This window comes from Gopherus flavomarginatus, chromosome 1 (genome assembly GCF_025201925.1).
Source record: "Gopherus flavomarginatus isolate rGopFla2 chromosome 1, rGopFla2.mat.asm, whole genome shotgun sequence".
Lineage (NCBI taxonomy): Eukaryota > Metazoa > Chordata > Testudines > Testudinidae > Gopherus > Gopherus flavomarginatus.
The window spans coordinates 268187926-268201546 of record NC_066617.1 but is presented as its reverse complement, the minus strand read 5'-3'; the positions used below and the strand labels follow the sequence as shown (position 1 = coordinate 268201546).

Below are 13621 nucleotides of genomic sequence, written 5' to 3'. Positions count from 1 at the left end.
ATTACTTGCAAGTATCAAAACTCAATGAGACTATAAAACAGACTATAAACTCTAGGTAGAGTTGACTGGATTGGCAACCTTTTAATAGACCAATGTTCTACCAAGCAATGATCCAAGTGCAGGACAAAGGCTTGATTATTTGTTCTAAAATCAGCAGAAAATGGGAAACCTGAAGAAGCTGCACACTCAGCACTAGAAGTTAAGGAGTATATCAGATTTTGCTGCAGTGACCTCTATGCCCATTTAGGAGCAGTATTATAGAGGTCCCAATAGATCAGCTCACTGTTGTCCTCCTCAAATGGCATGGCTGCCTCAGTGTGGGTCTGTGGTTTCTGAACATCCTCCAGTTAGAAAACTCAGCCAGGAGACTAACATCTTCATCTATCAACTGGGGTTTCTCTCTGTTCTGGCTGAGATTTTCAAAGGAGCCTAAGGGAGTTAACAGCCCTAAATCCTTTATGTTCCTCTGAAAAATCTGTCTTATTTCCCACCTCCAAGGGCAAAATTATAGCTAGTTGGGAATTTATTGACTAAGATTTATTTCATTAAAATCAAGACTACTCTCAGAAAGGGGTCAGTTTTAACAATTCTCCCAATTCAAACATTGTTAGAAAAAAGTTTCAAATTGTCAATAACATTTTTTAAATTAAAAGTTGTTTTTGTTTTGAATTTAATTTACAATAAATAAAGAGATGCTTCATTTCAATTTCAAACAGTTTTTATTATTAATTTTTTTTATTTTTTATTATTATTATTATTATTTTTAATTATTTTTATTATTGGTTCCCAACATTTGAGACTGACTTTTCATTCCTATTTGGGATGGAAAAAAATGTGAAATCTCAAACTCTCATGGGATGAGAAAAACCTATATTTACTGTGTTGGGAAGGCAAGATTGAAGAAACGAAATTTGCAGTTGCAACACAATGGGGTGAAGTATGTGGACGTTTTTAGTTCCTGAGGGAGATTGTTCCAGATGGGCATTAGTCTATGAGAAAACTTGTGCCGCATACAGGGCTATCTTAAATTTGTGGTAGACATAGGTGGCACGTGAACTGCTGGCTGGGGGAGGCCAGCCCCCAGCCCTGCCGCTTCCTCCCGAGGCCCTGTCCCTTCCACACCCTCACCACCACCAGAACCCAGAGTCCCCCTCCCCCAATGTGGCTGCCAGCCCCCACCCCAGGCTAGCACCCTCAGCCCTGGAGTGCCAGGAGTGTTTATCATTTCCTACAAGCATAAACTATCTCATAGGACATAACTTCTGCCACTTTCCCTTCGTTCACATGTTGATCTCAGTCAGACACTAGGATAATTTGGGGACCATGGTGATAATATGGGTTGTAAACTATACATCAGCTTGTGTCATCTATATATCTTGGCATTTGAAGCTCACACATTCTCACCACTTCTCCTAGCAGCTAAATGCATATACTACAGAGGTAGGTGACAATAAAAAGTGTATACATCATAGAATCAGGGGAAAGAGTTTGATCTTTGCCATTCTCCACAAGGGAAGAGCTTGGTGACAGAGGTGCAATTTATCATGGCTACCCTCTGGATGCAGTCCTGTAGGAGAGAGTCAAATCTTTTCAGAGCATTTCCTTGGACCTCTACCACTGCAGGCAGGATAGCAAAAGCCTGTAATTCACAGAATGCAGCTGGCCAACTTTTTTTGTATTCAACAAGTTAATAAAATTAAAAGTGGCTTTTCATGAAAAGCTAACATTTTAGCTTAAAATTTTGTTCCAGTGAAATGTGATTTTTCACTCAAAAATGAAAACAGTTTTTTCATTATTTTGGGGGTTATTTCAGTTAAAATAGATTGATTTAAAAATTTAAGATTTCAAGAGGTGAGGTGTTTTCCCGGTTTTGGTCTCAGTATTTTGTTGAAGAAAACCAAAATATTTGAGCTAGAAATTTGGACAAAAAATTAAAAGTATTTTTTTAATATCCCATAAAATCACATTTCTTACAAGCCAGGAAAATAAGAATGGACATTAAGAGCCGGATCTTTTAAGATATTTAGGTGCCTATTAGGATTTACAAAAGTAGCTAGGGCCTTAAAACTCTCTGATTTCAACAGGAGCTAGGCACCTTGATACTTTTGAAATCCCATTAGGCACTTAAATACTCTTAAAAATCTGGCCCTCATCCCTTATCCATTGGTAGCAAGAAATCATTTATCCGCTGCCCCTATGATTTTTCTGTTCAGTATTCTGGCCTGAAACCAGACTGCAAAGGCTTTGGGATATTAGCTGTGTGTAGATATGATGGCCATTTTGTTAGTTTCTTGATTAAACTGGCTCAGGAACAGGAGATTAGATACTGAACAGTAGCTAACAACATTTATAACATTCAGGGAAGGTTTCCACAGAGAAATGTAAAGATAGGTTCCTTTTCCAATGAAGTGTTATCAGTCTGAGCCAGAAGAGTTCAAATTACTCATAGTTCATCTTTACCAGTCACAAAGGGTGGAAGTCTGATTTTCAGGGGATGAGTCATGTTTTCCTAGGTGTGTCAAACAATTTCTGGCATACGAACTGGTTACATCTGAGGAAAGCAGGTGGCCTGGTTTTCAGTCTTTTCATGGAACTCAATACCATGCATCTGACTGCAAATTATCTTCTTAATGAGGAACACAGGGTATGGCTGTGGACTGCAGGCTCTCCAGGCTGGTGATGGAATTCACCACACTGAATTCCTCTTCTGAGTGTCCTGGGAATAAAGTGATAAATGAGGGGATGGGAGAAAGGATTCTTAGGCCTTAAGTCACCCTGAGGAGACAGTGTAAGTATTTTAATTCATGTGTCTTTGACCTTAGAGAAAGAAAATTTAAAACAACCAACATTCATAAAAAAAATTTGTTACAAATGTAACATTGAAGGAAATGACATATACTGCCCTAAAAGGAAACCTGGGATTGAATCTCACTTCTAGTCTCTTGCTCAGGCTACCAATTCAAAAGTACCCAATGACCTTCCTTAACTTCAGCAACAATGATTTTTTTAAGCATCATTGTTGAGAAAGTCTTTAAATTGAGATATGAACAGTTCTGGATATAGCAAATAAGAATGTAGTGTAACACCAGTAGCTGGGCCTCAAGTGTCTGTGAATAGAGAATGACATGCACTCATGAATCCTGGCGTCAGATAAACGTATTTCAGATATGCGTGTGGGAGTTATGTAGGACAGTAACAAAAGCCAGCTGACTAATAATCCTGCTATTCTGTATTTCACAAGGGATGAATCTGAAAAAAAAATAAAATAAAACATTCCCAGATAAATAACTTAATTAAGACAAAGAGGCTAAGAATATATTGTCTTTAAAAGAATACCAAAAGCAGAATTTTGTTCTCAAAAAGCAAATGTTGCCTTTTATTAAGAAGCATTGCCAGAGGAGCCATTCACTTTGGGTCAAATTCTGATACCTTTACTCCCAAATGATTCCATTAAAATCAATAGGACTAGATCAGGGATCGGCAACCTCTGGCATGCAGATTGCCAGGGTAAGCACCTTGGCGGGCTGGGCCAGTTTGTTTACCTGCCGCGTCGGCAGGTTTGGTGGACCACAGCTCCCACTGGCCAGGGTTTGCCATTCCAGGCCAATGTGGGCGTCGGGAAGCACCATGGGCCAAGGGATGTGCTGGCCGCAGCTTCCCGCCACCCCCATCGACCTGGGACAGTGAACCGCGGCCAATGGGAGCTGCGATTGGCTGAACCTGCCGACACGGCAGATAAACAAATTGGCCCAGCCCGCTAGGGTGCTTACCCTGGCGAGCCGCGTGCCAGAGGTTTTCAACCCCTGAACTAGATGGTTCCATACTTCATAGTTCTGTGCTTATTGCACACAACAACATGGGTTTCTTGCATTCTTCCATTCCCTCCACAAATTTCCTGTGTGTCATCCTACCATCTCCCTCTATTTCAGGGTCCTTGCAACTCCCCCACTCAACCCGTGCCAGAAGTTCTATATACACCCCTATTACCTCTTTTTCCTAACCAGAGTCCCCTATTCTCCCCCACCACATGGCAGTGGATCTGTGTGCCGTCCCTTTGCCCCATGCCCCCATTTCCTATACCAGGATCCCCCCAATCTCTTCCTTTACCAGGATTCTGTGTGCCCCATTCCCCCATACCTATATCTGAATCCCCCATACCCACCCATTGCCCCTATTCCCTCCCTTCTTACTCATTCCTGCATTATTATTTGTCCAGGAGATACATCATTCAGGGTGTCAACATACTAAACTCTATAGGGAAGATGAGCTGGGATATTGTTAAGCTGAAAGGCTTTAATGGAGTGTAAAATGAACTTCACTGCACAGTAAAATTTGATATTATTGAAAGGAACATAGACACCAAGGGAATGGATTAACTATGGCCATTGTAATAAAATCAACTGAGTTAAAGATCTGTACAATTTTTAAAAAGCTGGTTGATAGGGTTGCTGGGTGTCCAGTTTTCGACCACAACAGCCTGGTGGCTTTAGTAAGCATCGCTGACCGGGCCACTAAAAGTACGGTTGGTGGTGCAGTGAGGTTGGCAGGTTCCCTGCCTGCCCTGGTTCCGTGCAGCTCCTGGAAACGGCGGCATGTTTGGCTCCTAGATGGCAAGGTGCAAGGGCAGCCACAGGGGCTCCACACGCCGCCACCGCCCTAAGTGCCAGCTCCGCAGCTCCCACTGGCCGGGAACCATGCCCAATGGGAGCTGTGGGGCAGCACCTGCGGGCAGTGCACAGAGCCCACTGGCTGCCTCTCTGCCTAGGAACCGGAGCAGGGGACATGCTGTCACTTCCAGAAGTTGCGTGAAGCAAGGGCAGGCAAGAAGCCTGCCTTAGCCCTGCTGTGCCACAGACCATGAGCCATCAGGTAAGTGTTGCCCGGCTGTAGCCTGCACCCTGAACCTCCTTCTGCACCCCAACCCCCTGCCCCAGCCCAGAGCCCCCTCCTGCATCTCAAACCCCTCATCCCCAGCCCCATTCCGAAGCCCTCACCCCTTTCCCACCCCACCCCCCTGCCCCAGACAAGCCGCCTCCTGCACCCCAAACCCCTCATCCCCAGATCCACCATGGAGCCTTCACCCCCTTCCGCACCCCACTGCCCTGCCGCAGCCCGGTGAAAGGGAGTGAGGTTGGGGGAGAGCGCAGCGACGGAGGGAGGGGGATGGAGTTAGTGGGGGTGGGGCCTCAGATAAGGGGTGGGGTAGGATGGGGCCTTGGGGAAGAGATGGGGCAGGGGGCAGGGCAAGGGTGTTCAGTTTTGTGCGATTAGAAAGTTGGCAACCCTACTGGTTGAGGCCATCAAACAACAACTCTACTCCTGAAGAATAGCTGATGGGATCATATCAATACTTCAAAATTAAAAACTATTTTCACTTTTGAATGCAAGCCAAGGAGGGATCTGACTCAAAAAAGTGCAATACTGCATCTTCTACTCTTTTGGATATGGTACCTTCTATTCTTTTGGATACAGTACTTTCTTTTAGGTTTGGTTCGTAACCTGACATGTACAAAAGCATCATGTTCTAGATCTCTGAGGACTTGGATGATTGCAAGTAGTTGATGATCCGTTCATTTTGGAAGAAAATGATAGAACACAAAATGAGAAACTAAGGTCCTATAGCGTGACAGAGAAAATAACATTATATGTAAAAGGAACTCTTCAGTACTGTAAATCAGAGGTCGTCAACCTTTCAGAAGTGGTGTGCCGAGTCTTCATTTATTCACTCTACTTTAAGGTTTCACATGCCAGTAATACATTTTAACGTTTTTAGGTCTCTTTGTATAAGTCTATAATAAATAACTAAACTATTGTTGTATGTAAAGTAAATAAGGTTTTTAAAATGTTTAAGAAGCTTCATTTAAAATAAAATTAAAATGCAGAGCCCCCCAGACTGGTGGCCAGGACACGGCAGTGTGAGTGTCACTGAAAATCAGCTCGTGTGCCACCTTCTGCATGCGTGCCATAGGTTGCCTACCCCTGCTGTAGATGCTTCCTACAGTGAAAAAGGATTTCTCCAATTAATACAGTTAATGCACTGCTCTGAAAGGCAGAAGCAAGATCAGGAATCAGCAACCTCTGGCATGTGGCTCGCCAGGGTAAGCACCCTGGCCGGCTGGACCAGTTTGTTTACCTGCCACATCCACAGGTTTGGCTGATGCGTCTCCTACTGGCCGCGATTCACCTCTCCAGGCCAATGGAGGCTGTGGGAAGCTGCAGCCAGCACATCCCTCGCCTGCACTGCTTCCCGCAGCCCCCTTTTGGCTTGGAGCGGTGAACCGCGGCCAGTGGGAGCCGTGATCGGCCGAACCTGCAGACACAGCAGGTAAACAAACTGGCCTGGCCGGCCAAGGTGCTTACCCTGGCGAGCCACGTGCCAGAGGTTGCCGACCCCTGGTCTATTCCTTTTTAAACAGTTCCTACCAGGCTGCTACGGTTTTTGCTACCATTGCACACTGAGCAGATAGATGTTTTCAGAGAACTATCAGTGATCACTCCGAGATCTCTTTCTTGAGTGGTCTTAGCAACCATAGACCCCATTGTTATGTATATATTGTTAAGACTGTGTTTTCCAATGTGCCTTACTTTGCATTTATCAACACTGAATTTCATCTACCACTTTGTTGCTTTGGACTTAACTACCTGTGTGCAGGGGTTGTGCGCTGTGCACGGAGAGCGGCCCCGAGGCCTGGTGCCACTAGGCACAAGGGGCCCGGCACCTGCTGTGCTCTGCACGCACCATGTCGGAACGTGTCCCTGGCGGTGGCTGCAGCGGGCGCGGTTTGGTCAGGATTGTGCCGGCTGCGGCGGGCGCATCTTTGCCCGGCCCAGCGCCTGCGCTTCGGGCCCCTCCCCAGCTCGGTGACTGCAACAGGGTCGCTGGCCGGGGCCGTTCCCGGCCTGAGCCGGGCCCCGGCTGTGAGGATGACATCGCAGCCTGAGGGGCCCGTGGAACCTTCTCCCTGCAGAGCCGTTAAAGGGGCCGCACGGGGAGGAAGCTGTGATATTGACCAGCGAGTCGGCGGCCGGGGTGGGATAGAGACGGAAATAGATGCCTGTTTCTTTAAGACTGGCCCATTCTAAGCCAAACGGAACGCGAGTTCCGGCGCGTGAAGGTCCGTGTCCTGTTGTCTTATTGGATGGTTAGACGCATTCGCCCCCTAGCTCCGGCGCGCGCGTAAGTGCGTTTCGCCGTCCTATTGGCTGGTGTAGCCTATGCGCCGTGGCGCTCTAGAAGGCGCGGGCATGCCGCCCGACCATTGGCTGGGTGGACGCATGCGCCTTCCCGCCCCTCGGCAGCTTTCTGCCCGTCCATTGGTGCGCCCTAGGCGCCGCTGCCGGGGGCTGGTCAGTCCCGTCGCTCTGTCTCTTGGCGTTATGGCGGCCGCCGCGGAGGAGCCGTTCCCCTTCCACGGGCTCTTGCCCAAGAAAGAGACCGGCGCCGCCTCCTTCCTGGGCCGCTACCCGGAGTACGACGGGCGCGGGGTGCTGCTGGCCGTGCTGGACACCGGCGTGGATCCCGGCGCGCCCGGCATGCAGGTACCCGCGGGGCTGCGGGGGCTCCTGGGCCTGGTCCGCGGAAGCAGCGAGCCGGGTCCGTCCCCGCATCCGGGGGCCGCCCCAGTCTCCTGAGCGTCTCGCAGCGTGGGAGGGAGTCAGCGCGCAACGGGGGCGGGCTGCGCCTGTCGGCTGGGCCCCCCCCCAGGGGCCGGGCTGGTCGGGCTGAACGGCTCCTGGGCAGGGCGTTGTAACCCGCCGGGCGGAGGAGGAGGGGCAGGAAGTCGGGGCAGCTGCAGGGCGAGCGGCGTGAGGCGGCGCGGCACTTGCCGGATTCCGGGGTTGGTGGCTCGGGTAGGCTGGAGGGGCCGGAGTGAGAGACACGCAGAGGGGAAACAGGCGCAGGCTGACGGGGCCGCGGCCTCTCTGACACCAGAGCGGGGGGAAAGGCTGTTGTTTACCTTGTGCGCCCCATCCCCCGAGAGAGCCAGATTTGAGTCCTTGGCGATGCTTGCTGGGGTTTTGCTAGGGTGCTATATGGGCGCTCAGGAGAGGTGCTTAGCTTGGAGTTTTGTAGTGCGCCGCACACGGCGATGTCCAGCACGGCCAGCAGCACCTCTGATTTCCACTTTCCTCCCACTTCTGTTTACCCAAAATGAGACCACTAAATTTTTCACTGGTTGGTCTGAAATATGGTTCTGTTCTTCACTTTTAATTCTCTATTGGCAGCCCTTCTTCACTGCACCGAGTTCAAACTTCTTGTCTTTTCATTGAGGGTGCTATGTAGCAGTGCCTATCTTCCTGACCTGTCTCATAGTGATGCCTCCCACTCTTGCTGCTGATGCTAGTTTTGATTTCCTGTTAGTCTGATGGTCCCAGGACAATCTGTGTCCCCTCCACCATCCCATCCCTATGTATGGAATACATTACCTGTTCTTATCCACCAAGTCACCACCCTCATTCAGATTCCTCGTTAGTACACACTTCTACCATGAATTGTTTTTTTTTAATTGAGCACACGAAAAAAAATTGATTGAGACCTCAAGATGTACAAATTCTTAAATTGGGTAACTCCATAAACTTGTTCCCCACCTCATTCTCTGCATATTGTTTGTTAGCTTTTGCTTGTCTTGTCATGTTTCAAGTTAGTTGAAAGACAATCTCTGCTCCAAAGAGCTTGCAATTTGTTTTGTAAAGTGACCTGAACACTTTCAGGTGCTGTAAAATAAAAAAGGGTTTACTTGTCACAGCATAAATGTATTGCTTTTTCCAAACTAATTATATTTGGCAAGAACAATTAGTTTCTACTTATTTACTGTGTAATAAAATGCCTGATGGATTGACAAGAACCTAGCCAGCCGCGGTTGTTGTTTTTTTAAACATATAACCCTCCATATAACACCACAACCCATTTATAGATTCTCAATACATTCTGGTTCTCACAGTTGATGCTTATACACCTCTGCTCCCATTTTCTGCAGGACCTTCCTGAAGGAGGAGCAATATGAATAATTGATCTGGATCCATAGCCCTCATTTAAACCAGTTAAATTGGTTGAGGTAAAATAATTGATTTAAAACAGTTTTACCAAGCCTCAACCTAATTTGAAGATTTATGTTGTTGCAATTTTAGGTTTAAATATAAAATGAACAACACTATAAATGTGTTTTTATAAACTCTTCAGTGCCACCACTGATAGGTTATTTTATTTGAATTTTATCAAACTGCTGTAGGCAAAGCACAAAATATCAAATAATAAAATTGTATTTTTGTTTTCTCTTGTAAATCCAAAATGGCATAGAAATCTTTGTTGTCATGCAGCAAAATTATTTCTCTTATAATGCTGAAAAGTTGTTTATAATTCAATTAAAATAATGTAGACCAAATTTGGGGAACTTCATTTTACACATGTGAATTCCCAAACATTATTATCTCAATATAAATTTCATAATATAGTATTTAAAATATAATTGCAGTCCATTTAAAAAAAAAAGTCAGTTGCCACTGAGTCTTATAATTCAGACTCACTGAGATTGCTTTCAGAATTAAAATACTTCATTTACAAACTAGTTCTGAAGCCCCAGGTGTTGCCTTGTTTCTAACCTTTATTTGTCCTGGTGCATTCAAAGAAAATGCTCAGTTGATTCCAGCGGAAGAAGGCGTAGTAGTTGATACTTGAGATGTTACTTGAGCATGAAAGTAGCATGAATCTAGCTGGGTCATGGGCAGTGGGGCTTGAACCCAGGACCTCTGGATTTGAAACTCTGAGTCTTTGCTGCGTGAGCTGAAAGACCGAGATCTATTAGCTCAAAAATTCTACTTTCTCTTAAATACTGTCATTCCTCAACCAGAGGTCAGAGTGCCACACTGTAAGTGTGGGTTACACATTCCTCCTGGCAGGTGAAGCTCTCCCTAAGTGCCACAAGACTCTTGCTACTCAAATTCCTGTACTGGCCATCTGTTGCACCATAACTCCCTTTTGTGGAGGAAATAAGCATGGCTTATATTCTCATCCTTGTTTTCTTGTAGAATTTTTTTTGCAATTTCATCTGTGGATAGCCTTTGTTTTTAGTATTCACTGGAAAACCTGACTTGGCTTCTAGTTGATTTGCTATAGGTGGAAATCTATTTCCAGCATAAACCTCTTCTACCTATTCAAGAGCAACTGTTGGTTCTTTTGTAAGTGTAAACTTGTACCTATAAGGATCATTCACAAATGCTAGAAAATGGTGCCGTTAAAGCCTACTCATAACTCTTGGAACACATTTTTGCCATTATGTAATAGAACTTCAGTAAACATTTTTATAATCTTCCACACTTCAGCAGCTGAACATGGATTCCTCTGTACAGAATCCATGTCATTGCTATTAGCTTCAGTATTTGGAGAAATTCCTCGGCACACCTCTTCAAAATGTTTTATCGTCTGTCAGACAAGAGTTGATATCCTGTCTATTCTCTTCATAGATTTTCATTAACCTGAGAGACTCTGAAACATAAATTTTTATGCAATCGACATAAATATTGAACCCTAGTCTTTTGAGGCATGATATATGCATGGCCATCTTCCTGTTTGTTTGGCAGCTGCAAAGGGACTGTGAATTAATTTAAGTCCCAGATCCAGATCCTTCAACTGGATTCACAGTGAGGAACCCTGTGCCTGTTCGGAGTACTATTGAAGTCAAAGAGTATTCACCACAAGCTTCACATTGCAGGATTGTGGGTATAGATATTGTATTCTTGCCTTAAAATTTTTAGGGATCAACTTTAGAATGTGTGTGGAACAGCCATATGTGACTACATTATTTTTCTTCTAAGCCCTGCCAATCTTACCCATATTAGTTGCATTGTCTGTAGGAGAATGGTGGATTGCTTTCCTACCATTCTTCAGATGGTGAAGTGCCATAGTATCAGAAGGAAGAATAACATGGACTAATGTTTTCCTGTGTGTTTCATATAATGTGAGGGCATCTGTGCACAAGTGACTTTACACTTATCTTTCTTTTTCTGCCTCCTACAGTCTCCTGACACCATAGATTGCCAGCTCTTACTCTGAGATTTTCCAGGGTATGCTAAACTGGCAATGTCACAGCTGCCATAGAACATGGCTGGCATATAGATTGAGCCTGTAAGGGTCAGTTTAAGCAAAGATGTGGTTTTAATGCAATGTACAGTTTTGCGAAACTTTTTTTTTTTTTTCATTCTTATAACTTTGGGCAAAAAGACAAACTCGGTAAACTCAGTTTGTCAAGTGACCATCATACTTTGTAGATCAATTCCAGCTGGATTCTGTAGCAGCTGTGGCATCTTTCGTTCGTTTCAGGCTTGCCCCTTCTCTTGAGGTCTTCTACTATCTCCTTATTTTCCTTACTTTCTCCTTAACAGCAGCCTACGCAAGAACTCTCCTTATTGAGGAGGTCTGGATGTGGTGACTTTCTAAGTCCAATGATACTGCTTTTTCATTTAAGCTTGAGATGAATTCTAAGTTAAGATACGCTCTTCCCAACCAGTGAATCTTCCCACCCACCTGAAAAAAATACCCTCCTTCCATAGTATTTTTACAGCAGTACAGGTGTTAGCACTTTATGAAAGAGTTGTTGTTCCAAAGAGCTTAGTTTAAGATAACTGAAGACGGCATGGTGGTACTCCCAATTTCTTCTGGAATCAGTGGAAGAAACCCAAGCTGGGTATTGAACTACGCGCTGCCACTGAGCATCCAGTCTAACCCACTTCCTCACTGCTTTGTTTCTGCTCCCTCTTTCTCATTCCTGTCCTTTCTCTGTATAGGTTTTCCAGGATCACACCTATGTAGACACTGCACTGCATTACTTACGAAGTCTTTATAGCCTCCAGGAGATGTCCCGCAATGCCTCACCTTGACCGCTCTGGTCACTGTTTTGAGCTCTGCTGCCCAGTGACCAGGTACGCAGGTATATGCCCCTCTGCTCTAAATCTTGTGAACTTTTCAAATTCCATTTCCTGTCTGCTCGGCATGGAGAGCTCACCTAGTGACTGCCCGGGTGACTGTGCCAGATACATGTTGCAGATGCGCTCCTTCCTGGAGTATGCAAGAGGTGGTGGATCTCCGGGGTCTGTGGAGAGAAGAGGGTATGCAGGAACAGCTCCGATTGAGCTTTATAAATGTTGATATCTACAAGCAGATCTCCTGGGGCATGGAAGAGAAGGTCCACGAGAGAGACGCTGCATGAAAGCCAAGAAGCTGCAGCAGGCGTAAGAAGGCAAGGTGGGCTAACAGTTGCTCTAGTTCAGAGCTGGATACGTGCCGTTTTTATGAAGAGCTGCATGCCATCCTCAGCGGAGACCCCACCACTACCCCCAAAAGTCCTGTGAATACTTTGGGAGAGCAAGAGTCACAGGCTTCTGCTATGAAGTGATGAAGAGGAGGAGGAGTATGGGGAACAGGTGACTGGGGGATCCAATGGCACAGCAAGCCAGGACCTGTTTTTGATTCCTGGACAGTCGAGCCAGTACCTACAGTCCAGCATGGATGAGCCTAATGCACGGGGAAGGGATCTCTGGTAAATATGGAGTCTGGGTTGATATTGCCGGGACACATCTATTCATTTACTCTTTTTTACTTATGCTAGAGGAGGTATTGAAACAACCAGTAGAGGTAGAGTTGCTGTCTGCTTCTCATTTCCCTATACAGTTAGGCAGAGGGGGCACTGTAGATCAGGGATGCACCGGGATATCCCGTGAATCCTCCATAGAGGTCTTGAGGAGACTTTCCTGAAGGTAGTTTGCAGTGCTGTGCCAAAAGGTCTGGTGAGGGCTGCCTTACTACTTCTTCTGCGGTTGGACACTTTGCCATGCCACTCAGCAATTACTTCAGCAAGCTCCATTGCAGCACACAGGCTAGCAGCGTACAGACCCAGTGTGCAGCTGGATGCCTGCAGGAGCTATTCCCTTTCAGTTTCCATTACTATCATGAGTGAAATATCAGCTAAAATCATCACCACCTCTGGAAAATGGTGCCTGCATTCAATTCAGTTGTCCTGTATGTGTATACTCATGAGCGTGAGCTATCCCCTTCTTATTGTCCCAACTCATCCGCAGGCCCTATTCACCATGGCCGAGACTGCCACCGTGCTCTATGAACCTCAAGGACAAGTGAGAATGTCATGCTTGCAACTTGTGCAGATCAAGGGGAGTGAGTTCAGTATACCAAGTTTCCATTTATCTTGGGACTACACTCACAATGCACAGAGGCACTATTATATCTTTTGCAGATGGAAATGTGGCCTCGAGGGTCTCTCCATCCATACCAGTGGAGCGGCTCAGCCACTTGAGGAGGAGAAGGAAGAGGATGTTGAATGACCTGTTCCAAGAGATCCTGCAAGCCTCTCTGGTGCTTCAGATACCAAGCCCTAGTCTTGGAGGATCACCCTGATGGACAGAATGGACAAAGATAGAGTGGAGAGAAGAAGAGCACAGGAAACGGAGAGAGATGTGCTGCAGGAGATGGTAGCACTTCTCAAGTGGCAAACAGACATGCTGGAGACTCTTGTTGATCTTCAGGTTCAGCAGACCTATGCTTGCTTCTGTCTGCAGCCCATAGAGAACTGCATTCCAGGATCGCTGTACAACCACCCCACACCTCCCAATT

At 46.0% G+C, this 13621-nt stretch overlaps 2 protein-coding genes across 3 annotated transcripts in view; one reads left to right on the top strand and one right to left on the bottom strand.

Annotated features, from left to right (window-relative positions):
* Positions 1 to 13621, bottom strand: part of METTL21C (methyltransferase 21C, AARS1 lysine) — a 521155-nt gene that overhangs the window by 362592 nt on the left and 144942 nt on the right. The window lies entirely within an intron of this gene.
* Positions 7276 to 13621, top strand: part of TPP2 (tripeptidyl peptidase 2) — a 76431-nt gene continuing 70085 nt past the window's right edge. Inside the window, exon 1 of one of the 2 annotated variants that reach the window (XM_050947144.1) lies at positions 7276 to 7539. In XM_050947144.1, the coding sequence (XP_050803101.1) occupies positions 7276 to 7539 (264 nt within the window). The remainder of the gene's footprint in view (positions 7540 to 13621) is intronic. The other variant, XM_050947154.1, reaches the window with a different exon arrangement.